General features: G+C 43.2%; 1 protein-coding gene across 2 annotated transcripts in view; it reads left to right on the plus strand.

Moving 5' to 3' along the window:
- LOC121626470 (sodium/potassium/calcium exchanger 2-like) overlaps positions 1 to 17,967 on the plus strand; it is a 39,826-nt gene extending 21,859 nt beyond the window's left edge. For both annotated transcript variants that reach the window (XM_041965004.1, XM_041965003.1), the window contains exons 4-9: positions 8,526 to 8,624; positions 10,569 to 10,651; positions 15,262 to 15,396; positions 15,511 to 15,600; positions 15,973 to 16,139; positions 16,855 to 17,967. In XM_041965004.1, coding sequence (XP_041820938.1) covers positions 8,526 to 8,624; positions 10,569 to 10,651; positions 15,262 to 15,396; positions 15,511 to 15,600; positions 15,973 to 16,139; positions 16,855 to 17,104 — 824 coding nt within the window. In that variant the 3' untranslated portion in view covers positions 17,105 to 17,967. The remainder of the gene's footprint in view (positions 1 to 8,525; positions 8,625 to 10,568; positions 10,652 to 15,261; positions 15,397 to 15,510; positions 15,601 to 15,972; positions 16,140 to 16,854) is intronic.
- The last annotated feature ends 7,992 nt before the right edge of the window (positions 17,968 to 25,959 follow it).

Below are 25,959 nucleotides of genomic sequence, written 5' to 3' on the forward strand. Positions count from 1 at the left end.
AATCTCTGTGCTAAGCTAAGCTAAGTGCTCCCTTTCCCCAATGTGATATTTAGTCAAGAGCCATCAAAGTGGTATCAATCCTCTCATCTTGGCAAGAAAGCAAAAAAGCACCTTTTCCAAAATATCTAATTATTTGAAGTTCAAATCATTGAATTAGTCGTATGACACAATGATGGAGTCTCATCTTGGAATAAAACCTATCAATGATTTAATGTGGGCTATCACACTAAATATCACCTGGATTTATCTTTTCTCTGTTTCTGTCTTCCTATCTCTCTTTCCTCTACTGTCCCCTCAGAATTTGCTGACTCTGGTGAGTTACTCCTCTAATTTCTGTATCCTCCCCCCTCCCAAAAAAAAAAAAAAATCTGTTTGTTCTCATTCCAACAGCCTGGAGGCAACTCTCTTGCCCGACGTGTCCCCTATGTATACATCTCCCAAGTGCCGCTGTATTGTATGTCAATTCTGTCCTCTCCATCCCTGCAGACTCTCTCCTTCAAATATCTCATTCTCTTCTGTGGATGTATTCTCCCTGGAAACCCTCTGTGACCATCTCTGCATTGTTTTCCCCATTGTCCCCAATCCTCTCTCTCCTCTTATGACCTCCATTTAGTTCTAGCTTCGCATTATTGTTCCCTGTGAGACAGGCAGAAGCCCAAAAGGAGCGATTTGGGTTTTCCCTGTCCGGGTTGTCCTCCAGCTCCAGCTTTGTGAAGGTCCTTAACCTCGCAGACGTTTAGTTAAACATGCCAGCGATGTCGGAAGAAGACGGAGTGTCACGTCCTCTGTCCCTCGACTTGACAACGTTGTGCTTAGGTCATGAATTTGCGTCTTGGGCAGATGGAGAAAAGTTGCCAGCTGTTTTTTTCAGTCCACCTCACACGTCCTTCGTCAGGATTCAGAGTCAATAAGAGCTTGGCAGAGCGATTAATGGCGGTGGACTAAAATTAGTTTCCCTCGACAGCCTTTTACAATTAGCTGTTCCCACCAAACTATTATCGATTCCAGAATTCACACGCTCCCTGAGAGACACAGTCACTGTTAATTCAGCATCCAAATTATGTCCAAGAACAACAGCTCTCTTGTTCTTGTTATCGTGAATGCCCTTCAGTTTAATAACAGACCTTTAATCCTGCATGTTTTTCATCCGAGGGAACGCTGTAAAGGTCTGGTACAGTAAGTTCCAGGCACAAGTGCCCGCATCTCTTTTTCCATCAGTGTGGAGCTACAAACAATATCACTTAGGAGTGGCATCAAATATTGAACTACAAAGAGAGATGGGGAGGGATAAGGGCAGAGTGGCTCTCACTCTACTGTCTGAGCTCTCGGTGGATGGCTGAGACAAGCCTCCTAAAACAGCACTCAGGATTCAGGGTGCGTGCGTGCCTTTGGCTCGAGCCCCTGCAATAAGATTTATCACCCTGAGATCTGAACTCTGGTGCTGAGTCTGTGCACATCCGCAGCTGAAGTTGACCTCAAAGTTGCATATAACCACAGACCATACAGTAGTGGTAAACTGATGAAATGCATGCATTTTAAACATTAATCTACCAGAAGTAAATGAACAATCCCACCATGTTTACCTCACCGCTCTGTGATGATGTGGTGCAACGCTCTAAATACGGCGTCCCAGACCGCGTCAGATGCTTTCCTGCAGATCATTATCTCACCGAGATGCGCCAATGTGGCCGTGGAAGTCTTCGCTGACATTTTTATCGAGCAGACTTCGTACCAAAGTCCTCCACAGGCTGAGCGGAGACAAGGCAAGGTCATGGCCGTAGACTGGTGAGACAAAAGAGGACCACTGTTTCATTGGCGGCAGGCATGGAAGGAAATCCCCCAAAAGGGCAACAATTGAGGTTTATGTGCGTACATAATTTTGTGAGGGTGTAATACATACCTAAACAGGATGACACGAGCAAGCAAATGAGGAAGCAATCAAGGAAAAGGAAGCATAAATTCAGAATTTTCGATGCTGGGACCATTATTTCAGGTCATTTAGTGTGAGAGGTAAATCTATTTATCCAGGCAACTTTTCCAGTGTGCCACATGCTGCTGCTCCCCCCTGCCAGCAGGACAGTCTGTGTGATGACCCAGGGCCCCATTGATCACATGGTTCAATAAAGCACTCACTTTCACTGACCTCCCCCTCCCTTGTAGAACGGAAATATATTTTCCATTTATGTAGATATATTATATTGACATTCTGTTAGAGTTTATTCTTTGTTTCTTTCAGTATAACCTTGTTCTTAGATCTTTTATAGCAATAGATTACATATTACACCAATATCACCATGACCTTAGCATGTGTTTGAAATGATAGCGTCCCGTGGAGTAAATAATATACTGTAATTACAATGTATTTTGGGAAGTGCATTCGTTTGCTCCTTTGCAGCTTAGCACAAAGACTGAAAGCAAGTGGAAACAGTGAGCTTGGCTCTGTCCAAAGGTAGCTAAATCCACCTAGCAGCACCTCTAAAGCTCACTGATTAGCACTAATGACGAACTTTGGAGACCCAGGCAGGAATTAGTCACATAAGCCCCCTGAATGAATAAATGAGCTGGGCTACTTGTAGTGCTGCTGTTGCCCTGTTTCCAGCCTTTGTGCTAAGCTAAGCTAACCAGCTGCTGGTTCCAGCTTTATATTCGAAGGACAAGATCTTGTCATCTAACGCTTGGCAAGAAAGCAAATAAGTGTGTTTCTCAAAACTAGTCCTTTAATGTTTCTTTTTTTAATATAGATAAGACCAACCACCAACACTCATAGACACACACATGCAGACACACACATGCCCCCCCCCTCGAGGCTCAGCCTGCACCGGGTGGGTGAAAGGATCAATGTTAAAAGCCTTTTTGCTTCAGCACAGACTGTGAATTTCCCTGACACCCCAACCCCCAGCAGACACACACATGCACACACACACACACTCCAGCCCACAGCTCACCAGAGGTTTAGGGGTCACACCACAAGGACAAGAGGGCCCCTGGTAAACAACAACACGCCTCCCTCCCTCCCTGGTTGCAGAGGGCAAACAGTCGGCCGCGCGGGCAGTGATTGCGTCGTGGGTTAATTGGCCTGTGAGCAGCCTCAGTTAGAGGCAGGCCTCACAGCGATAGTGCACTTCAAAAACCCAAATCGCGTAATCATATGGGATTGAGGCACTTGTCTGGGAGTGCAGCAGATGAGCAAGACACTCGGCAGCGGGATGTGTTTTCATCTCGTTAGATTGTGTTTTCAGGGCTGCCAAGTCTCGCATTTGGCATGAGGCTGGCACCATAATCCTCTCACATGTGAGCGGAGTGGTCGCCCACTGTTGGGCAGAGTTTGATATTAGTGTGAGTGCATGTGCTTGTACTATACAGTACTGTATGCCTACCGCATGTACAAAACCACAAGCCTGTGCTTAGGAGGAGAGTAAATGGGTCAGTTTGCCCACATGACAAAAAAACAAAACACATTTGATTTACTTCACCTTTTTTAACTTGTGAAGTGACATGAATTACCCCTTTTACACAAGAGACCTGGCCAACGTGGCAGATTTCACCTGTAGCTTGAGAGGTTTAAAGGAGAGCCTGACTGTTTAAAATAGTTAAACTCTTCATAACCCATGCTTTGAACGGGGCATTTGGTATGAAGGCGGCGTTTCAAATGAGATTTGCAGTGCATTTCAAGCCCAGTGGGCATAATATGAAAATACAGCCTGTTTGTGCTGCGCCATCAGCATTGTTCATCTTGCTGACTGACTGAGCGGTTTGAGACAAGAGAAAGCAGGTAGACAGGAAGCTACCAGGAATGTTATCTCTTTTCTAGTGGTATGAAGTCATGCAGATAGTTTTGATTCGCCATTGCTAATATACACGGAACATGCTGTCAACCATTTTCATCAGTGATCAAAAGTAGTTCCAATGAAAACAGATCACCGGGGCAAATAAAACAGCAGCTCCCTGCATAAGTGAAAAAATTATATGTATATACTTTGTTATTTGGGTGAACTGACCCTTTCAAGTGGGCACTGTATTTTGTACTTATATAGTGTTGCTACTTACTTGAAATGAGAAAACACTGTCAGTTTGGTTTATGTTGCTGTAGATGTCAGTACCTTGCAACAGCGAGCAATATTTGTAATCACATTTGCAGCCGCTCTGCTCGTATCCTGAAGACTAAATCCTCATTCCGCCAGTTATTATTGTTGAAACGGCTCCAGGGTGCGCCTCGTGGCCCCGCCGTCGTCTGTTCTGCTGCTTCGCGTTCAGCTGTTGCTGCAGGTTTGAATTCCTAGCTAGTTCATCATGCAGATGTGCTGACCGCCCATTTACTGCAGCACCAAGAACTGCCACAGTAAGGGAATCAAATTAATTGTTCGGGTTTCATTGTGGAAAATAAAACGCCGAGTCATCGAGCCTTTGAATAAGCTTGCGTGCAGAGGAGAGGAGGACTCATCTTTTTGTTGCATGTTGACCCAGTAAATTCTCTTCTGACTTTCCTGTTCTGTTTTTTTCTTCTTCTTCTTCTTCTTTTTAAATATATCTTTGTATGAACCTCTTTTTATTTTTTCTAGCCTACTGACTGCCCCTTCTCCCTCCATAAATCTTGTAAATCTTCTCTATTAGCCCTCTAACCTGTGCCATTGGCAGGCCCTTCATCAGTCTGAGCTACTGTAACACTACAATGTGTTTAATTTGTAATCCAAGCCTTGCCGCTTTGTTTTGCACTTACGCAGTGATGACTTGGAGAGCCGTTGTCTTTCTGTATGTCACTCCCTGTGCCCGTGTGAGTGTTTGTACAGTATGTGATGTAGAAGCAGCGGACCTGCCTTGTTCTGTCATGTTCACTCTTTTCCTTTTCTCTGTGTGTCCGTTGCCTTACCCTTGTCTTTTGCTGTGATGTTGTAGAGCTTGGGACTTATGGGAAACTAAAATATTATCACTCAATGACTGAGGAAGGTAAGCCTGAAAGTTTTCACTTGATTCTTTCAGTCAGCTTCTGTCATCCCTCTTGGTTTTTCTCCATCTTAACCATCAAACAGCACCTCCAACCCCATTTTTTGCTTTGTTTGTTTGTTTGTTTGTGACATACAGTTTTTGGCTTTTGATTTGACAACCTCTCTGAGATTTCACTGACTTAAGTGCAAATCACGGTAGCCATGCCATTTTTTATAAAATTTACTTTATATTCTCATTTTTATTTTTGGCTTATTTTTTTAATTTCTGCCCACAGAATATTGTGTGTTACTGTGTGTAGTGTTTCTATGGATTTTTATTCTATTCACTGACAATATTTTAAAGAAGCCGAGGAAACTGCAGTCATTTCTTGCGTATGTTTGATTCTGTGAGAAAGCCACTGCTTCTTCTTTGGATTCTTTGGCAAATTTGAAGACGTTTATCAGTATGCAGGCTGGTACAACAACACACGAACACGCACACACGGCGCAGCGTACCATCCCATGCCCCCACACTCAGACAACACAAGGCACAAGGTCCTCTTTTTTTTCTTTTTCTTTTCCTTTTTTCTTTGGCCCTGTTACCCATCTGCGTCGCTGAGAAATACATCATCCACGCCTCAGAGCTCACTCGGAGGTTCCACTTGCACCAGCAGCGGGTGCACACACGTAAGACGTACGTTGCTGAATTCGGTAAACTGGGGTGACTCATCCACCCGGTGGTTGCGTAACAGGCAGGGCTGACAGGGAACATGAGCGGCTGTGTAATGGCAGCTAGGGAAGGGCTGGTTATTCTTAAAGACGCCGCAATTGGTTCATCATTCGTCGTGCAGATTGGGTGGTTCTGACAATGTGTGCACCTCAACTGGACCTCCCAGGAAGCATTTTTTCCAGACTGACAAACGGCCCTTCAATCAAGAAAAACTTGCTTAGCTGTTCATTTGAAAGCTTTCTCTGTGTGCGCACTTTGATTCCTGCACCTTAAATGAAGAGTGAGGTCTCTGTTTTGCCCTTAGAGCTGAAGCATAAGGAAATCTCAAACCACACCCTGCAAAGGCAAAATGCAGGAACTACATATTTAGTTGAAAATGAGTTGACTTAAGTTGACCTGGACGGGAATTTGTTTACATATCGTTTAAAAAGTATTTTGCCATAGAAATGCATGGCAGCTAAAAAACTATATCAAGTGAAAGGCAGCTTGTGAGACAGATAGGCTAGCAGTTAGCTTAAGCTAAAACTGAACATCAATTCTTCTCCGAGGTGTCTGTAAATGAAAAAAATACTAATTTTGATGAATGGACATCTTTGTAAAAAAGTTTGTTATTCCACATAACTGAATGAGACATTTCACTTAATTCAGGCATGATGGGAAAAAACCCAGATAAACTCCTGCTAAAGCTAGCTGTCTTTTAAGATCTCAGCTTCTGACTGTATAGTGGAAATTCAGTGCAATTAATGTACCTGTTAAATCACGAATCTAGGTGTATTGTTACACGTAAATGAATTTATTATATTGATTTCAATAGCCCATAAATAGCAAATCAGAGGTGCATTTGATTCCTGTAAGCTATGGACTGTAAATAGTTAACACTGAGGTTTATTGGTTTATACTGGTAGATGCACTTTGGCTTAATGCACAAGTTATATGACAATATGGTCAAATAATCAGCTTGTAAAGGCATAAACAGAAGCTGTTACAACCTTTATATCTGTAATGCTGTTTGCTGACCAGCTTGAAAACTTTAAACCCTTTGGGTCTGTAGCAACTGCTCCCTGCCTTTGTAGATGTTTGTGGAATTATTTTCACAGCCAGGACCGAAAGGTCATCATGCCAGAGTGGTTTCCCTGAGCATTTCAGAATTTCCTTTGAATACCTACAGCAGAGAGCCCAACCCTGCTGCCTGCAGACCCACGCACAGACATTTATCTCACACCCGAAAAATCTCGAAAAACACGCAAGTGCACGCTCACCACCACGCACAGCCAACTGACAATGACCGCCGAAGGTGAGTGATGTCAAGGCAGAGGAATGTGTGATGGCGTCTTGTGAAGATGTACAGTGTGTGTGTGTGCGTGTGTGTCTGACGGAGCGAGAGGCGGGGAGGGGCTGTGCGTTGCCAAACAATGAAAAGACAAAGTGAGAGAAAAATGGTGTTTGCCAAAGAGAATAACAGGCACGATGGAGAAATGTAGAGTGAGACGGGGGAGACGGGAGGAAGGCCGGCAGTGACTTGGGGTGGTTAATGATTTTGCCAGAAGGTCACAGACAGCGTTGACATGGTTGGGTGGAGTACGTATCGACGCGTCACTGTGTCAAGCACTGACAAATCAGCCATGCGCTCTTAAAATGAAAAAGAAAAAATCTTTCACATCGATTGCAGCGGCCTGTTTGGGAGGAGGATGGACATGCATGCAGAACCTGACACGCACAGGAAGTCAGTGAAATTAGATATGGATACACGACAGCAGCGAGGTTCACGACGCACAGGAGGTTTTTCCTCCAAAAGAACACGATACATCCTTTTTAACACAGTTTGGTTTCAAATGAAAACACTGGCAGAGGTAACTGCTGCTCTGTATGCCCAGCCTGCATCGCCATGAACTTTTAAAACATTATCTGTATCACATGGGATCATAAAAACCTGCACTACGTCACGATTCTTGTGCATTTGGAGTCATATTTCTGCCCGTCTCAGTGCTGCATTGTTGTTAGTGTGTGTGTCGTCGGGGGGATCTCAGGCCGTGAGGATTTCGTGGAAAGTCATTGTTCCACAAGCCAGCAGCCAGTCATCATCAGGCATGGGCACAGTTGCCTTGCGTGAGCCATTATTTGTATTGTCAAGAGGGGCACGCTGCTTATGTAAGCTGCAAGGTCATGTTCAATTAATGACTGGTTTCAATTCAGTCTACTGCGTCACAGACTCGGGTTTCCAGTGTGAGGGGATTTATTGAATCAATAAATGTTAATTAATCACCACCAGTGATCACTGATTGGTGACTCTAATCAGGAGATGTCTCGTACATGCTGCAGTATATGTTTTTTCCAAGGCTTTGCACACAGCAGCTGTACCTAAAAACAAAAGGCACTTAAATACAAGTAAAGCTAAAATGGATAAAGTCAGGTGCTTCCTGTTTCAATATTTGGATATAATGTCTTGAACCTATAAATTTGTTATTTTTTGATATGCTGTGATGCTGTCCCCAGCTAAACCTTTGGTTGCTTTTAGTTCCCCGCTGGCCTCTGACATCTCTTGTGAGCTGAACAGGAGCGGATCTGACCTCCAGAAGGCAGATCTCGTCACAAGAGATTCCCTCCCCGCTGGCTTTGCCTCCACCGAGGACCAGGACATTGCAGGATCATCAGTATATGATATGCAACGTCATGTTGACTCTCTATGCTGCCTGAAAGGCAGTTTTGTGGAAAGCCACCGCCCTGTGTGTGCTGTGCTTTTGAAACGTGGCCCGCCTGGGGTCAGAGGTGACAGCGAAGGAGCTCTGACTGGGACGAGGCCGAGAGGCTTTGAAGATGCTGCGGGATGCAGCTCTCCGTGCTACGTTTAACCACTGTTGGCGATTCTGTTGCAGGTAAATTTCGAGAGAAGGCATCCATCCTTCACAAGATCGCTAAAAAGAAATGCCAAGTGGAGGACAGTGAGAAGGCCAATGGAGTGACGAGCCGATCAGGTAAAAAGCTCTTTCATGTTCTTTAGCTGTGACATTTTGGGTGAATGCACTTCTTTGCTTTCTTACCAAGAACTGGATGAGAAGATTGATGCCACTCTCCGTTTATATGGTAAGTTTGAAGCTAGCAAGCAAGGTAACAAGAAGTGCCTAGTAGCATCTCTAAAGCTCACTAATTTACACATGTCCACATGCTAAGCTAACCAGCTGCTAGCTGTAGCTTCAAATGTACCATATAAACATGAGAATGGTATCAATCTTCTCATCCAGGTCTCAGCAACAAAACTAATAAGCGTATTTCCCAAAATGTCAAACAATTACTTTGATGAAATATTAACTGATTAGTCTGAACGATGAGTGTGCTGTTCCTAAAAGTTCATGAATAGGCATTACTTGGGTTAACACTCCTTATATTAGTCATTAGGATGGCCCACTGAAACAGTTAATGAGCATCACATCCGATGTTAAACAAGCATGACATTATCAAGAACTGCCAAATTGATTGCAACTGTTGTCTTCGAGCAGTATTTAAATTGATCACTGTCGCCGCTGAGCGTAATTTATGTGTGTTTTTCACTTCAAAGAGCGCCGGACCAAAGGACAAACAGGAGGCCAGGCGAGACGCTTTCATGGCCACAATGTAGTCAGAGTAGCAGAATCAAAGCGAGACATAGATGTTCATCAACAAGGCGAAATTATGCTAACAGCGCCGCATTAACATATTACCATCTTAATCAAAACACACGACTGGTAGTCATCACAGCATACTTTACTTTTCGGGCCTCACGTGTGTTACATTTAGTGTGTGGCGTTTGTAGTAAATAAAGGTTTCCTGTCAGTGTAGTTTAGTATTAGATTCATATCCTGTCTTTATCTGTAATGTCACAGCATCCAAGCGAGGCAGCGAGGTCACGTGTTGTACGACGGCGCTTTCAAGTCACATTATCCATCTGAGAATCCCTCTAATTGTCACAACCACACTTGGATTAAAGCAATTTCCACCGCAATTATAGTTTTATCATCTGATTACATGGCTTTCGGCTCTTTGGATTTTAATAAGGGCTGTTAAGTAAGTCTGGCCTCAAATGAAATGGAGCCGAGTCAGCCACCCGGATATGACGAGGGAGCCTCAGACATGCACACACGGAGAGGCCAGCGCTCTTTTATTGTCCCGTTCAGTATGAACGCGAGCCTCCAGATGAGTCTGATTCTGATTTAGCTGGAAAGAGTAACAGAACTGATTTCATGTTGACCTGCAGTTATAATAGTGTCATTAAAAGACATAGAGATTAGCCAACAGACACAGACTGAATGAGGTTTCAGTTACTCAATTAGCTGGTGGATATTCAGGTTAATTATCAAGCAGGAATGACAAATATCTGCTGCTTCCTGCTTGTTAAATGTAAGAAAATCCCTATTTCTCTTCTTGTTATTAATAGTTATTGTAGAATTGAATAAAGGTCCAGTGTGTATGATTTAGGCGGGTCTGTTGGCAGAATATGGCAGAAATGGAAAATAATATTCATAAGTATGTTTTTTAATAAGCATATAATAACATGAGAATATGAATCATGAGCCCTTTATATCTGCAGAGGGAGCAGGTCCTCTTCCACAGGGTCCTCCATGTTGCACCATTATACAGTAGCCCAGAATGGACAAACCAGACACTGACTCCAGAGAGGGCCTTTTTGCTTTTTTGTGCGTTTTTAGTGACCACTGGAGGTGAGGGTGAGCGCGAGGTGTATTTAGTTTAGTTTAGTTGGGTGCAATGTGCAACCTCACTGCTAGATGCAGCTAAATCCCACACACTGAACCCTCAACTAAAACCAGCAACATTACAGTGTCAAAATACTAGTACAGTATAATTAAACACCTGCAGTCAAAAACCTTACTGAAGTAAAAGTGCACATAAAATGCAACTTTCATTGTTCTTCAAACCTCCCACAGATAAAAACCTTCCAAACAGCTCCAGCGTGGAAGTGGAAGTGACACCACCCATGAATGGGACGGCAGGCCAAGAGGGGGAAACGGTAAGACGTCACAACGTGCACACATCAGCAAAAAACCCTACAAAAATTTTAAAAAAATTTGTTCTAATTTCAGCCACCGGCTAACTAACTGGGTCGAGTTATGAAAGGGCGACAAAACAGAGAGACAGATTTCAAAGTTAGACATTTATGAATATTTTATGGCTCTCATCTGTGTCTGTGTTCCACCTTGAGTGTGATTGATGCAAAGGTTGCACTGGCTATGGCACAGGTCACTACTGCTGATAATTTCCCAGCATGCACTCGGGCGAGTTCCTCCATCTTCAGCCAGAACTGCCAAAGACCCGCCTCCTCCCACTGAGCTCTGTAATCACACTCCTCACTCACCTGCTGCTCCCCGCCACTGGGTGCTCGAGACGAACACACTCGCACACACGCCTCAACACACCATCACACACACACACACACACACACACACACACACACACACACACACACACACACACAGTCTTTGACGTACAGCCAGGCACAGAGCCTCAGAATGCGACCTGCAGCAGTGGCTGGCATGAGAGATGGCAGTGGGACGAAGCGACCCGCCGGGCCAGCAGACGGTCCTGCAGCAAGAGGGCAGCCATTCAAAGTCGTACACTAAGAAGGAGGAGGCGGGCGTGTCCGCTCTACCTCAGTTTGGCAAAAACGTTTTTACGGTCACCTCACGCAAAGAAGAAGAGGAAGAAGAACACTGGTTTTGTTTCCTCTTCTTCCTCTTCTAACTTCTTCTACTGCTTTATCACAGCTTTGAGTAACGGAGCCTATACCGCCAGCTTGTGATGAAGCTGCGCTTTGCGTAGCCTAATTTATTTACTCCACATCAGTTCATATAAAGGCGCCTGATTCACATTTCGACATTTCAAAGCTTCGCTCCAGATTTACTTGACAATTGCATTGAAATGATTTTTCTCTTACATAATTGTTGTCAAATCTCAGCTCTACACATCCACATATTCCTAATATTTTTTCCTCAAGGCCTAAAACTAATTTCAGAGGCTGTTCTCTGGGTTAATCTGATGCAGTTTACCTTGATTCAAGCCACTAACCCATGATATTAATCTTTTTTCCTTTTTTTTTCCAGCTGACCTTGTATTTGTACTTGTATAAGGATTTGTAAAAGGCTTTTAAAATGAACTGTAATATGACCAGTAGCTTTCCATACAAAGGTCTCCACTAAACTACAGAGATTTTAATCTTGCATGTGTCCCCATTTCGATCAAAACCCAGCCTTTAAAAAACAATGCCGAGTTGTAGGAACTGAATGATTCTTTTAAAATAAGATCCACCTGCACTGTAGCACTTTGACATACAGCATGCCTCCTGGATGAGATCCAGTAACCTATAAATACAGACTGGTGTGGCAGCATATAGGAGGTTCTCAGAATAGACTGCACAAGAAACTGCTAAAAGATGAGCCCTGATTCGCAACATGACCGTGTGTATTGATCTCTCTCACTGCACCGAGTCGTTTTCAGATTGATCTCTCACTCTCGGGTTAATAATAGTCTTTACTGATCCGACTGTCATCACTGCCCTGAAGCTGAAAATATTTTGCGTCTAAAAAAGCAGAGGCAGCCTACTTAAAGACAATTTTTAGACTCACCTCAAAACTGAACTCTTTGAGGTGAAGGCAGAAAGCGTGGTAGAGGGAACACAGAAACACCTTTTTCAGGGGGCCAATTCACTGAACCTGCAGGAGCTGGACGCTTATTGGCATGCCAAAGTCTCACATGCTGCTATTTTTAGAGGTCCGTCCCACAGTGCACCTGTCTTTGTCAGCAAGGAAGTAGCTGGAAGCAGTTCACACCTTCATATGACGCCAGAGGCCCCGTCATACTAATTGCTCAATTCCTCCCGGATGCCTTGGTAACCAGGATTGGGGAATGAGGAGATATTTAAGGTCAAATGAAAATCTGCAGCAGACTTCTTGCACAGTTTCCCTTTTCTGCTGTTAAAACCCTTAAGAAAAGACGGAAAAGATCGAATTTCCAAGAAATTAAAGAGTTTATTTTTCATTAAAGCAATATTCTGAGGTGTAGAAGGAGAGTGAACATTTATCTGGTTCTAATTTTACAATGTTTCATCCAAAAATCAAAAATGATCACATTCAGGGTATGACTCAGCAAATTGTCTTTCAGTGCAAAGTTCAGGATTTTTGACATTCGACACACATTTTGAATATTTAATTGTTAAAGATTGTAAAGCTCTTGTGATCACTTCTTTAGATAATATACTGAACTAAGGAAATTCATCAACCAACAGGAATTCATGGCACATCCTACGTCTTCTATTGATACAAAAAATCAAACAATTTCAGGGGGAAAAAGTGACATCAGTTGCCTGTTTGCTTTTGCCTAACTAGTATGAGCAAGTCATGTCCAGATGGAGCCTCTGTGTCAAAAAATAAATCCACATAGCAGATGCCGATATTCAAGCCATGACAGCTGTAACAGTGACGAGTTCTGTTCCAAAAAGATGAATCGTGACACTTTTAATGTGACACTTGTAACAGTCGAACTGTTCAAAGAAATGAGTGTATTCTCTGAAGAAAAGCATGAAAGTATATAAAAGCACATGCTGGACTCTCTGTAGAAAACCAAAGAGGGTTTTAAGGATCGAACTGAACTAACTAAACTTTAAATTCAGATGTTCCGTGATGCTAAAAGTTGAATCAACAAAGTCATGCAAATGCATCAGGGTGCAGCCGTATTGCGGCTGCGCTTACGATGTGTGTGTGACCATACAAAAAGTATAAGCAGAGCCTCACGCCAGGTGCCAGCGCACACGTTTTCCTCAGGGAAGAAAAATATAGCAAATGTCACGCCTCCCCTCGCAGCTCTGTGGTGCGTGGTAAAAGTCAGTGCCTTTAAGCTCGGAGTTGGCAGTGTTGCCAACTGAGGCACCACAGGGCAGGAAATGCCCCCAAGGGGCTGGCATTTGGAAACCATCTCAGCGAAGGGAGCACCAGCTCTATGGGGTACTTCAGCAGAGAAATCAAGGAAAGCAAAACATAAATAGACAAATGACAGACTCATAGTGTGCAGTGTCAGCCAGAAATAGTCACCTGCAGCAGTCAACATATCCATGAAAGAGCTGCAGGGCAAACTGCTATTCAATGTAGTGCAACTTCCCCCGCTGTTCCTCTCTCCTCTCACATCTTTATATCTATGAACAGCAGTGGCTGTGGTTCAGAGCCGATCTTCCTAAAGCCTCAGGTTTTTGGTTTTTTAGGCCTTTTTAACAGGCAACAATGCAGCCATCTGGAGAGGAGGAGAAATCAGAATGCTGAGGCTAAGTGATGCAAGCGCTGCCTTTTGTTTGGCAGCTCTGATTACCAAGGTTACCAGGCGATGCTCAACAGCAGTAGCTGTCACAGCAGGATAAGCAACATATGATTCATGATTCGTGCGCTCGCCAGCTTTAAAGATTTCTGCTTCGCTCTCTGGGTATGATGTGATTGAAGCTGTCGAGACTTAAATGGTTTTCTTGAGAAAATTATTATTTACTGATCAACATCTGTTGTCAACATCTGTCCTGCTGTCTTTTGTCCCAGTCTGTCTTTCGCACCGCTTTATTGCATGTTTTCTTTACACCTTGGCTAATATCACTTTCAGAAGGCCAAGAGACAAATTCTAGGTCATCAGTGTGTCTGTGCTCAGATCTGCATGTGTGGACCTGTTGTCTGCAGGTCCCCACGGCTCCGTAGCATCCTGTATAATTGGATACAAAGGGACCCAAGATGTCTTTCCGCTCTCAGAAGACTTTGTTGTTGTACCATTAAAGTTTGCAAGAACCAGAATGTTCAATTGAGAGTCAGCTTTTGCAGACGTAGGCACAAAAGCAGGCAAGGTAGGTTAATGCCATAGATGACGCGACAATTCAGTTGTCTGAGGCACTGGTGCCAGGGTATGTCATCTTCAGACAGCGACAGCTTACTTCATGCTGATTTGCAGAGAGGTGACAGCCTTTGGCTCACTTGGCATTCCAGTGGCAGGTCCAATCAGACCCCGGGGGTCTGCCGGTGCAGCCAGCATCAGCAGTCAGCAGTGATGAGCCCCTGATGACTGGAGAGGCAGAGCCCTTCAGGCTCGGCGCAATCTCCCAAATGACAGTCATCAGACTCCTCTGTCTTAAGGTCACCGCAGAGCGAAGGCACGTGCACACGTCCAGGTCCCGCCATCAATTTCTGCAGACCTCTGTGCCGCCTTTCCCTTCTCGAAGTGCTTGTGTTGCAAGAGTGCTGCCTGCCTCTCTGGATAGTTGCTATGGAGAGGTGTATCCCGGTGAGACAAGTTATCAAGCTAAAGGAGACACTTGGAGTCTAATGAATTTTTCCCTTCATCCCTGTAGGAACATGCAAAAAGCATGACTCAACTCAGTGATCTTATTTATTTCACATTTATCTGATGTTTATTCCCAGATGGTAAGTTAAACAGCGAGTGATCACACTACATCGTATGCAGACACCCAAACATGACGCCCTTATGTGACAGACCCAGACCAAAAATAAACAAAACTGCATCCTTTAAGGCGTACTATCCATTCTGATCTGAATGTTTTGTAACCTTTGTCTCCTTCTGTTCTTCTCTGTTTCCTCTCAGGCCGAGGATGAGGAGGAGGAGGACCAGCCTCTGAGCCTGTCCTGGCCTGAGTCCGGCCGCAAGCGCTTCACCTACCTCTTAATCATGCCCATCGTCCTCCCCCTGTGGCTAACGCTGCCTGATGTCCGGAAACCGGTGCGTGACACATAGTTCTCCAAGGAAAGCAGGAACGTCACCACTTTTAGCGGCATAAGTTTGGAATCCTTGTTCACTAAATTCACTATGCGTTTCTTCTTGTCTACCTTTCAGTCATCAAAGAAGTTCTTCCCTGTCACCTTCCTGGGTGCCATCTGCTGGATTGCATGCTTCTCCTACCTAATGGTGTGGTGGGCTCACCAGGTACGCCGCTCACTCCCTGGGACATGACATTGTAGAAATAACTGGGCGTCATGTGATCCTGACAGCAGTCCCCGAACATAATAAAATCCCAACACAAGCGTAATCCTTGTCAAAAACAAAACAAGGGCAAGGCGCAGTCAGCTTTTCTCTCCATTTCCCATCCTTGACATTTAAAATGAAACCATATTCTATAATCCACCCACTCATAATTAATTACAGCTGTCTTATTCAAAACAAAGAGATTGTCAGAGCTGAAGTTTTGTCACCTCCGTCACCTCCCGAGCATCACAAGGAAATTAAAAATAGCTGGAACAAAAGATTAGGTTTTATTTACCACTCAGCTTAGATTCCTTTTTTTTTCCTTTTTTGCAGGTTGGAGAGACCATCGGGATTACAGAGGAGATTATGGGCCTGACTATATTAGCAGCTGGAACCTCCATCCCTGACCTCATCACCAGTGTTATTGTGGCACGCAAGGGGCTGGGTGACATGGCTGTATCCAGCTCCGTGGGCTCCAACATCTTCGACATCACTGTTGGGTACGCTGCCTGTGTGCCAGCATGTGACTACAACCGCGCCCAGCCGTGATGTCACAGTGTACCGACACACCTTGCAGTACACCTAAATCTTCCTTCGCACTTGGGGTTAACTGTAGTCCCGCCACGGATACCTACGGCGTAGTTTTTGATTCACAGTTCAGCACCAGATTCCACCCCGCTGAAGGCAAAACCGCACCACCAGCCTCGTGCATCCTCCAGGCCGAATTGTGCTTTCACTTTATTCCCCACAGCAACTGTGTTCACATTCTTTCATTTACTTTGTGATGCGGCGACAACGTAGATCTGATGGCTCTGAAACTACCCCATAACCCCTCAACGCAAGCCTACAGAGCCCCCCTGCAGTTCATCACTGCAGCAAGAGCGAGAGATGAAACTGTCGATCAGCAAAAGCAAGATCTCCAGTCGCTGTCGAGCCGCTGTTTAATTTGTTTTCGTCTGAGTCGCAGATGTATTGCTGTCACGTTGTGCCGCGCTGTGGTGTTATCTATATGCACATTACGTTATGCTCTGCTGCTTGTGTGCAACCTGATATTAACAGGAGACGCCAGAAAAAAAATGTCTCCAAAACCTGTTGCCTTACTAAACTTTCATCTTCATCCTTGTCAGCCAGGATATTATTTTCATCTACTTTTAGAAATACGAAAATGTTTCCTCCTAGTCGCTCAGCATGTGACATGTGTTTGTGTCTCTGCAGGCTGCCCTTCCCCTGGCTCATGTGGTCCTTTTTCAGAGGCCTTCAACCGGTGCAAGTCAGCTCCAACGGCCTCTTCTGTGCCATCGTGCTCCTCTTCCTCATGCTCCTCTTCGTCATCATCTCCATCGCCGCCTGCAAGTGGCGCATGAGCAAGCTGCTCGGCTTCATCATGTTCATGCTGTATTTCGTCTTCCTGGTGCTCAGCGTCATGCTGGAGGACAAGGTCATTACCTGTCCGGTGTCCGTCTGAGGACCTCCGAGGACCTGCTTCCTCTCCCCCCGTCACTACCGCGACCGCCACCAACACAACCATCCTCCCTGTATGCCATCGCCCTCACCTGACCTTTGTGATCCTTTAACCCAGGACTAAAAGAAGAATAAGGAGGAGTGGACAAAAAACAAAAAAAACTATGGAATCTACCGATATTTTCAGGAAGCAGGTGGTGGTGAGGAGGGGTGAAACCAACAAGGGCACAAGACTTTGGCTTGGCTGGTTTTGCGTAGCCCTAACCTGAGTGGATTTTTATTTATTATTATTATAATTGGCAGTTTTGGGGGATAGTGGGGGGTCATGGCTGTACCAGCTAAATAAAGAAGCATTATGCATGCCGTTAGTATCACTAGATGAGCTGGAAACGAGGCTACACCTGGACGGTTGAGGAGAATGACCTCCTGTGAACTGGGGAAAAACAAGAGGTGCACTGTATAAAACTCTCATTAATAAATGCAGTGGCTGAGCTGAAATTGTGAGCATATTTTAACACACACACACACACACAAACACACGAGTTCAACAGACAAAGACGCTGTCGCCGAGAGTGAATTTGTGGATGATTTTGTTCCGAATGTGTTTCCTGTCTGATGGTATTGAGCTGAAAGACTCTCCTGTAGGCTTTGCACCTGAGCAACAAGGGATGAAACACTCTCGCTGGCCAGGCGAACTTCTCCTGTGTTATTTCTTATTTGCAAATTTGTCACATGCTTAGTCTGAATGACGAGTTTACGCTTCCCCTCTGCCCTGCCGGATGTCATTTTTCACCACCGAATGTCTCCCCAGAAGATTTTTTTATTTCATTTTTGGATTCACCCTCATAAAATACTTAGACGTAGCATTAGATGCACTGTAGCGATATGAGTTCATGTAGAGTCTTGACAATCTCCTCTTTTTTTTTTTTTCCTGTTGCCACTGAACACGTTCTGATTGTACAGAACTTTTCATGCCTCACGCGCACCGACTCACAGAGGCAAGAAAAAAAAAAGCAGAACTGAAGTTTAGCTTCTCAAAACATACAAATATACGCCAGCCTTTGATATCTTTCACTGGTTGGGGGGGAAAAAAAGGCACGAGTGCTTTAGGCTCGTCAAAGTTCCATGATGAAGTCGATGTCAGAATAATACAATTGAAAAGAACTTAACAGTGTTTCAGCGTCATGGTTGATCTAGATTAGTCAACGTGTAGTGCTTTGTTCACAGTAGAACTGGGCTCAACTCAGTGGCTAGTCAGGCTCCCGGGTTCGTAGTTCCAAGGAGTCAACTGCATGTAAAAATAGACACTTGGAGGTGAATAATACCAATCAACATTTAAGAAGTTGTATCCCAAAATGTATACTTTTTCAAACATGTTTCTTAACTTCTTAATGCAAACCACTGCTCAGTCTCTATGTAGAAAATGTCAACATGTATGGTCAACGATATCTATCAAACTTGTGCAATTTCTTTTCTAATCAAAGGTGCTTTTGTGTGCATGTGTGCAATCTGCATTTGAAGTCATCACACAATGACCAGTCCTTATATTTATCTATGACTAGAGGTTATACTACCAGTATTTTGCAAGTAACTGCAAAAAAAATATATATATACACCAATCTGTGTTTTATACTGGAAATAGAAATCATAATCACCATCTCTCTTTAAGCTACATAGAATGTGGAAATCACAGATTTAACAGCAATATACCGTGTGTGTCGTTGTTGAGAATCGCATCCCCCATGCGTCTGTCCCCCGCTGTCCTTCCTGTCCGACGTGCTCCGAAACCCACCCCCGAGAAAAAGCGGCCTACCGCCTCTCCGCAAGCGCCCCTTCCTGTTAGAGCTGGCCAGAAACACCCGCTTTACCTCAACACAACCTCTGTACAGCAGCTTCGTAGGACTTAACTGTAAAATAATCGTAAATAGATTCTCCGAATGTGTGAGGAAAAATGCATGCGAGGAATTTGGGCTGGTTACCCACTGACTGTACAGCTGAGCCTAGACAAACTATATACGTTCACTTTTATGCATCCATTCAGAAAGAAACACCAAGAACTCATTTTACTTTGTAAATATAAACACCTGTTTTTTGTTGTTTTTTTTTTGTTTTTGCAAGAGCCAAATGGTTCCCACATGTATTTTACTCGCTTTTATTTCTTTTCTTTTTTGTTAGAGTGGATGGAAAAGGACAATGGTGGAGGCCCTTTAGTATTATAGAGCAAAAAAAAACAACAACACAAGAGCATTTATTTTTAGACTCCTCAACATTTCATTAGCATACATTACTCTGTAAACATGTCGGTTCCGGTTCTCGTATGAAAGCGAGGACTTTAAATACCATATTGCTTTCTCGTATTCAGCAACTGTGGGACTTGGCGATGCTGACACCATGTTTTCTGATATTTTGCAATGGTTGCAGACGCGCAGGCAAAAGAATAAGTGCGATCCCCGCATCAACCAAACTCATGTATTAAACAGTTACCTGTGCAGCGCTCCCCTAGTTTATTTCTCTGAGCATTTCCACAGGCGAGTTAAGGAGTCAATTTCAGGCCTCCATGATGACTCATGTCCTTTGTGAAATTCTCCTGTGCACATTTGACATTAAACTCTTCCCACAAAGCGCCCACACACACACGCTCTCGTGTGATGATGACTTGACACGATCACGCCTCACCTCTAGTTTCTACTCGCCCCTCTCTTTGAAAGAACCGTTTGACATTTTGGGAAATTTTTGTTGCTTTCTTGCCAGTAGTTTGATGAGGAGACGGAGCCAGCGCCTGGTTAGCTTAGCACAAAAACAGGGAGTTGTTTGGTGGTTTTATGGGGAGTTATGTGCAGGCCAAGCTAGCTTTTTCCGGTCTTTGTGCTAAGTTATGATAAAAGCTAGCTTGTGATAATCTCATATTTAGCCGACAGACATGAGGGTGGCATCAATCTTCTCGTCTAACTCTCTGCAAGAGAGACAATAAGCATTTTTCTCAAAAATGACGAACTCTTCCTTTAACAGGTCAAGAGGTCATTTGCTTGAGTTTGTCACATGTGCAACTTGTGTAATTCCACTCCCCAAGCCCCTCCTATCGAGACAACCATTGCTTCCCCCCCCCCCCCTCCAGCGTTCCCATGCCGTCTTTGTGTGAGAGCACGAGTGGCGAGAGCAAAACTGAAAAGCATCACGTCAAAAGGCAGACCGGTTTAGCATGTGAGCTTGGCATTGCTTGTGGTTTACAGGGTGAGCGACCGTGAGAGTTGACCACTAACCAACATTCTTGCACTGTAAATGTTTTATTTCATTGGTGTTAATGTAAGATTTACTTAAGGTGTACATATATACAGATACAAATTAACCATATAATCTATATGTGTAAAAGAAATATGTCTCTTTATGTAAAAACACAAAGTATATAATAAAACAAATAAAGATGATAATTCAAATATGCAACACTGTTTGCTGGTTTTATATGAATGTCAGAATTATCAATGCATTAATCAATCGTTTATAAAATGTTTGATTCTAGGGATTTATTTTAAGCCCCCTATTTAGCATTTAGAAGTAATGCTTTATAACACACCATAGTGGAGTTGTCCACATATATAAGGGCATTCTCTGTATTTATTACTGTATTAATGTATCTATCAACAACTCTAACTCTGAGTTTGTTCATATGTGAAATTAAATATCATTAGATATGATTAAGGGGAGATTTGGGAAATGAAGTCCTTTGCACAACTTAAGTCTTATGGTCAGCGTCTTCATCTCTCTATGTTTCAGGGTGCAAACAAGTTGTGTTTGTGTTGGAAACCTTTTAGTTTCAAGGCTTCCTGTCAGGCTTTTGCTTGTTTAGTCCAATTAAAGGGCCGCCCCACCAGTTTTCCACATGAAGTTCAGCTTTACTGTTCATGGTTTGTACTGCTCAGCTGGTGAAAACAGGTACATCATAGAGCTTCTCATAGAGCTCCTGTGGTTCTGGAGGGAGCTTTATGAAGTAAAAGAAAAATTAATGTTTGAATGAAGTGGGCATTTAGGAAGCAGTGGGATCTAATGATGGAGTTACACTTCGGGAATTTTTGGATTGGGCTTGACACAAAACTCAGCTTTTGCAGCCTCAATTTTGACCATTCTATCTTTTTGTTCCCACAATTTGATGCAAATGTAATACTCAATATGTAAGGTTCATGTACTGCAGCATTTAATGGCATCACATATTGCTTTTATTGTCAGTAATGGGTCAGAATACTCTGTGCATTATTTGAAAAGATTAATTCTGACAACACATAAACCCATGTACACATAAACTCAATTTGAATGATTTTCAGCATCATTGAAACGCATAAAAAGTTGTGTGTGTGCTCAGTTGGACAAAAAATATGTCTCAGGATGCACACCTGGCCTCCACAATTCTTCAGCGAGCGTCTGTCTTCTTAATTTTTTTTTCACAAGAAATACTCCAAACACTTCCTGCAGATGTTAACTGAATACACCCCATTGTTCTGTCAAACCTATACAAGCTTCTTTAATTTCCCCACTGTCTGCCATCCCGTGGAGTTTCGTCAAAATCAAGTCAAGCGCACTTTAACTGAGACACTTTCCCCAAACTCTGTCGCAGTGAGGAAATATGATTTTCAGTTTTTGAACGGAGGTAGCTGCAATGACAGTCTGAAATCTGGCAATCAGCACTGTAAATTAGAGGAGAAATCATGTTTCGTCTTGAAACAAGGGCAGTGATTTGCTTTTCTTCCCTGCTCATGGAGCCCCTTCTTGCCTGCATGAAGACTAGTCATGGAATGGGGCGCCCTCTTGTGATCAAACCCTGACACTTCAAGGGGATGAGGGACTGCAAATGAGGCAATCGTCACTTTGATGCCATCTTGATCGTCCACCCACCTAAAATTATCCTCCAGCGGTTGAAAGGCTTTCTACTGAATGGCATGGCTTTTACCTTTCCTCAGAATTGTGTCTCACAATTTTCCAAGTACCTCTCTATTTATATCGCCTTATTTCCCCCCCGCTGACTGGAAATAGACACATGACTCAAACTTCTGTTGAAGCGTTGAATGTCAAGATCTTTCATTTTTGCAGGATGGATTAGTGTTAGGAAATAAACAGGTGTATTTCCAAGGTAGAGTAGATACTACTCTACTGCTACTGCAGTTGAAGAAACACTTTTTCACCATCATTCGCACAACTGGGTGCAAAAACAAGAGGCCAACATGGAGGCCGACTTGAAGCACTGAGGTCACATTAAAATGAGTGCATCCCATCAGGGCACAGGCATATCCTGGTTAAATATTTCAAAAAGCTATGTGACATTCACAACCAAGGGGGCAAATAGCATGTGGGTGAGACGGCATGCGGTTTGAATTTCTAAACTTGATAAGACATGCATGAGATTCCTCAAGTTAAGGTTAACAAAACTTTGATGGCGCTAAAGCATGCCAAACTATAATTTGTTGATCCTGGGGAGAAGTAAGCTAGAAATCCCCAGGTGTTTCCTGCTAACTCCACTCAGCGTTTTTTTTTTTGTTTTTTTTTTTATCTTTTCCCCACTGATTTCCCTTGACAAAAGACACCACATCCACAGAGCACAGACTCACCAGAGTACCCACTTTATCTGCATGTTCTTCGAGGACTTTCCAGACTGATCCAAAAGTCAGTCTCTGATCTTTCCTCAGAAGTGTGTTTCACCCTCCCAGGTGCTCACAGTAAGCCCAGTGACTGCTTCCCTGCAACTTTCCCTGGAAAACCAATCCAGCGTGCTTCTCTCCATTGCCTCAGCTGCAGTGAGTCAAGCCGAATCATCACTGAGGTTATTGAATCTGATCATGTTCACCTCACCAACCTTCAATTCCAGTGTGTAAAAGGGCAAATCGCCTGGAGAGGAGTTGTTTTAATCATTCAGGGTACTCATTTGAACAATGTGGTTTTGAGTTTTAATGGCATTTAGCCTCAGAACTCTGGATAGCATTGTCGTTTTTTTCTGGATAGACGTGAGACTTTGGTTTGGAAGACACGATCATATGGTAAGTCGAATGAAGTCATGTGGAGAAGTGCTGTTCAGCTGGAAGTCACAGTTCATTAACAGGCAGTGCAGTTCATAGATACTCTCAATGGCGTGAAGGAGGGAGCAGTAAATAGGTATAAAAACAAAAGCAGCTTGTTTTGTGAACAAATACATCTCGAGGCTTCAAAGATGGGACCACATCCAATTAGTGAAAATTGAATGAATGGCCAGAGAAATTAACGAGAACAGTTTAAAGAAAGTACTACTAGACTGATTTTTTTTCCCCTTAAAAGCTAGGGTCAGAAACTGAAGGCCGATAATTTAGTGTGTCCCTTAATGGATGTAAGCTTGTGGTGATGAATCATGTCCTTGAGGCAACTCCAACAAAAACAGAAGAAGAAGATAAAAACAACTTAAAGGAACAGAGGGAGCCAAACTAAATGTCCAGAGATGACTAAGGATATAAAAAGAGGATGAAATGACCAAAATGGAATTTCAGTGAATGCATTCTTTGTGTAAAGTGTAAAGGTTTTGCGAAGACGAGCTGCTGACTGTGCTAATTTATTGCATTGTTTAAATTAAACTCATTCTCAATCATTTTAGTTTTATTATTCTTATATAGTATTATTTCTTAGAAGCCATAGCTCAGTTTTTTTAAATCTCTTTACTTTGACCTCTGCTGCCACTGATAATGCTGCAGTTTTGCATGTGGTGTCATCTACTATTTGGTATTTATTTGTATTTCTGATCTGTCTAGCTTATGTCTCATTCACTTCCTTCTTTTCTTAAGTCTTTCCTGCAAGATGTGTGGGTTCCAAAGTAAACCTGATTTCCTCACTGGAGTTGAATTGAGATAGTTTCTTTTTTAATCCTGACTCCTCTACTTTTGGTTTCAGTAGATTTGGTGTTAAATTGAAAGAGACACTTCATTAAAGCACAATACATTTTATAGGTAGTGTGAAACACCAGTAGCTGCCATAGGTGCGGTGAAAGTCATGGAAATATTAGAACTGGACTTTGGGATTTCCTTTAATGTAGAGATCTGTAAATGACAGCAGTGATGACAACTTTTGATATGTAAAATATCTATGAATCTGAGACAAAACAGAGTCTCATTTTAGTTTACAAGCCTTTAAATACTTCATTGTGTATATAAGTGATAGCAACCTGAGCAATCAAATAAGTTCCCTTCAGGAAACTATTATACGTAGAAATAGAGTGAGCCCCAAAACTGGCACGCCGAGAAAAACACCCTTTTTATTTATCCTTTACTGCGATTTTAACTTTTATGCTTTAAATCTCACATAATATTGTTTTTTCTTCAAACTTCTAAATTAAATTCAAACAAATAGATAAAAATGTCCTACTTTCTCATACCTTGCCCCCAGAGGACCATTATTGTACAGAGGACACATGGACTGAATTTATCAGCACTTCCTGCTTGTGTGGACGCGGATGATGTCAATTCGGGCAAAAGCACAATCACAAGAGCTAAATTTATCAGGATGATGTCCGTGATATTTTGTGACATTACGCAGCTTGAACATGCACACGGAGAAATAAAAGTACAACATGATCGCTGTCGGGAAGTCACTTCAGAAGAATTCAGGGTGATTCAAGTCAACTGCGAAATGATTCCCTTTAAATGTGTGAGTCAGTGGTCGTGTTGGCAGAGTGCGTGGGGATTTTCCCTGGTCCAGCTAACATTTTACGACAGACCAACTCACTTTCTAAGTCATTTGCCAGCAGTTAATAAACTCCACATGCTTCTGGGGGCAAGGTTAGCAGCGGCGAGGGCGTCCTGTTCAGCAAGTCAGCTTACAATGGCTCCAGACTTTGCTCAGTGACTTCATCCGCTCGCTCTTACAGGGTGTGCTTGCGTTTGACTCAGCAGAAAAAACGTCTCCGAGGAGGCTCCAGGCCAAATCCTGCACACTCACTTGATCCTGTTACGAGCGCGGCAGCAGTGAGGCCTGTCTGAGGCAGTCTCTGGCTGCAGAATGAGGGAATAGTTTCAAAATATCTCAGACACAGGCGAGTCATCACCAAAAGTGCCCTGTTTTGCTGTTTTTGGGGATTCATGTGGGGAGCTATTTTCATGACTCTTTAAAAACAAAGAGGCCTCGGTGGACTTGAGACCGTGTGATGACTCACAAGAGGGTCTGTGTTGATCTGGATTGGAACTGCTGCACATGTGGCGCTGTGATTCAGCTTGACAGAGCGTCTGTGAGAGAGTTTTGGTTTGCAACGCAGGGAAAATGAAGTGGCAGATTATGTGGCAATCTGTCTAAACCTTATAATAAACAAGTACGCCTAATTTTTCAATGAACAGTCACAGCAATTCAAATGTAACAACTTTAAAATACAAGTAGCCTATAAAGAGTGACATAACACTCTTTATAGCGTCTTCATCTGACAAATTAAAAGTTGATTTTGTTCGCAATAAAACACACCTTTGCTCAGTGTAGCAAACTCATGGGCCTTGTTGCTATAGCTTTACTTGGCCAATAGCTTATGGCAGCTAATGTTAGCAGGCATTAGAAAACTTTAGATTGGCATTTCTATGTGACTAACATTTCTGACTCAGTTTGCTAACTTTATTCCTGTCTGCTAATGCTAGCAAACTTTAGACAGATGTTTCTCTGTCGGCTGACGAACATCTCTGACTCAGTTTGCTCACTTTAATGTTCCTCTCTGCTAATGTGAGCAAACTTTAGATGTGACTAACATACCTGGTTCAGCTTGCTAACTTTATTCCTGTCTGCTAATGATAGCAAACTTCAGACAGATGTTTCTGTGTAAGCCGACTTACATCTCTTACTCAGTATACTCACTATAATAGTCCTTTTTGCTAGTGT

This window comes from Chelmon rostratus, chromosome 23 (genome assembly GCF_017976325.1).
Source record: "Chelmon rostratus isolate fCheRos1 chromosome 23, fCheRos1.pri, whole genome shotgun sequence".
Classification (NCBI taxonomy): Eukaryota; Metazoa; Chordata; class Actinopteri; order Chaetodontiformes; family Chaetodontidae; genus Chelmon; species Chelmon rostratus.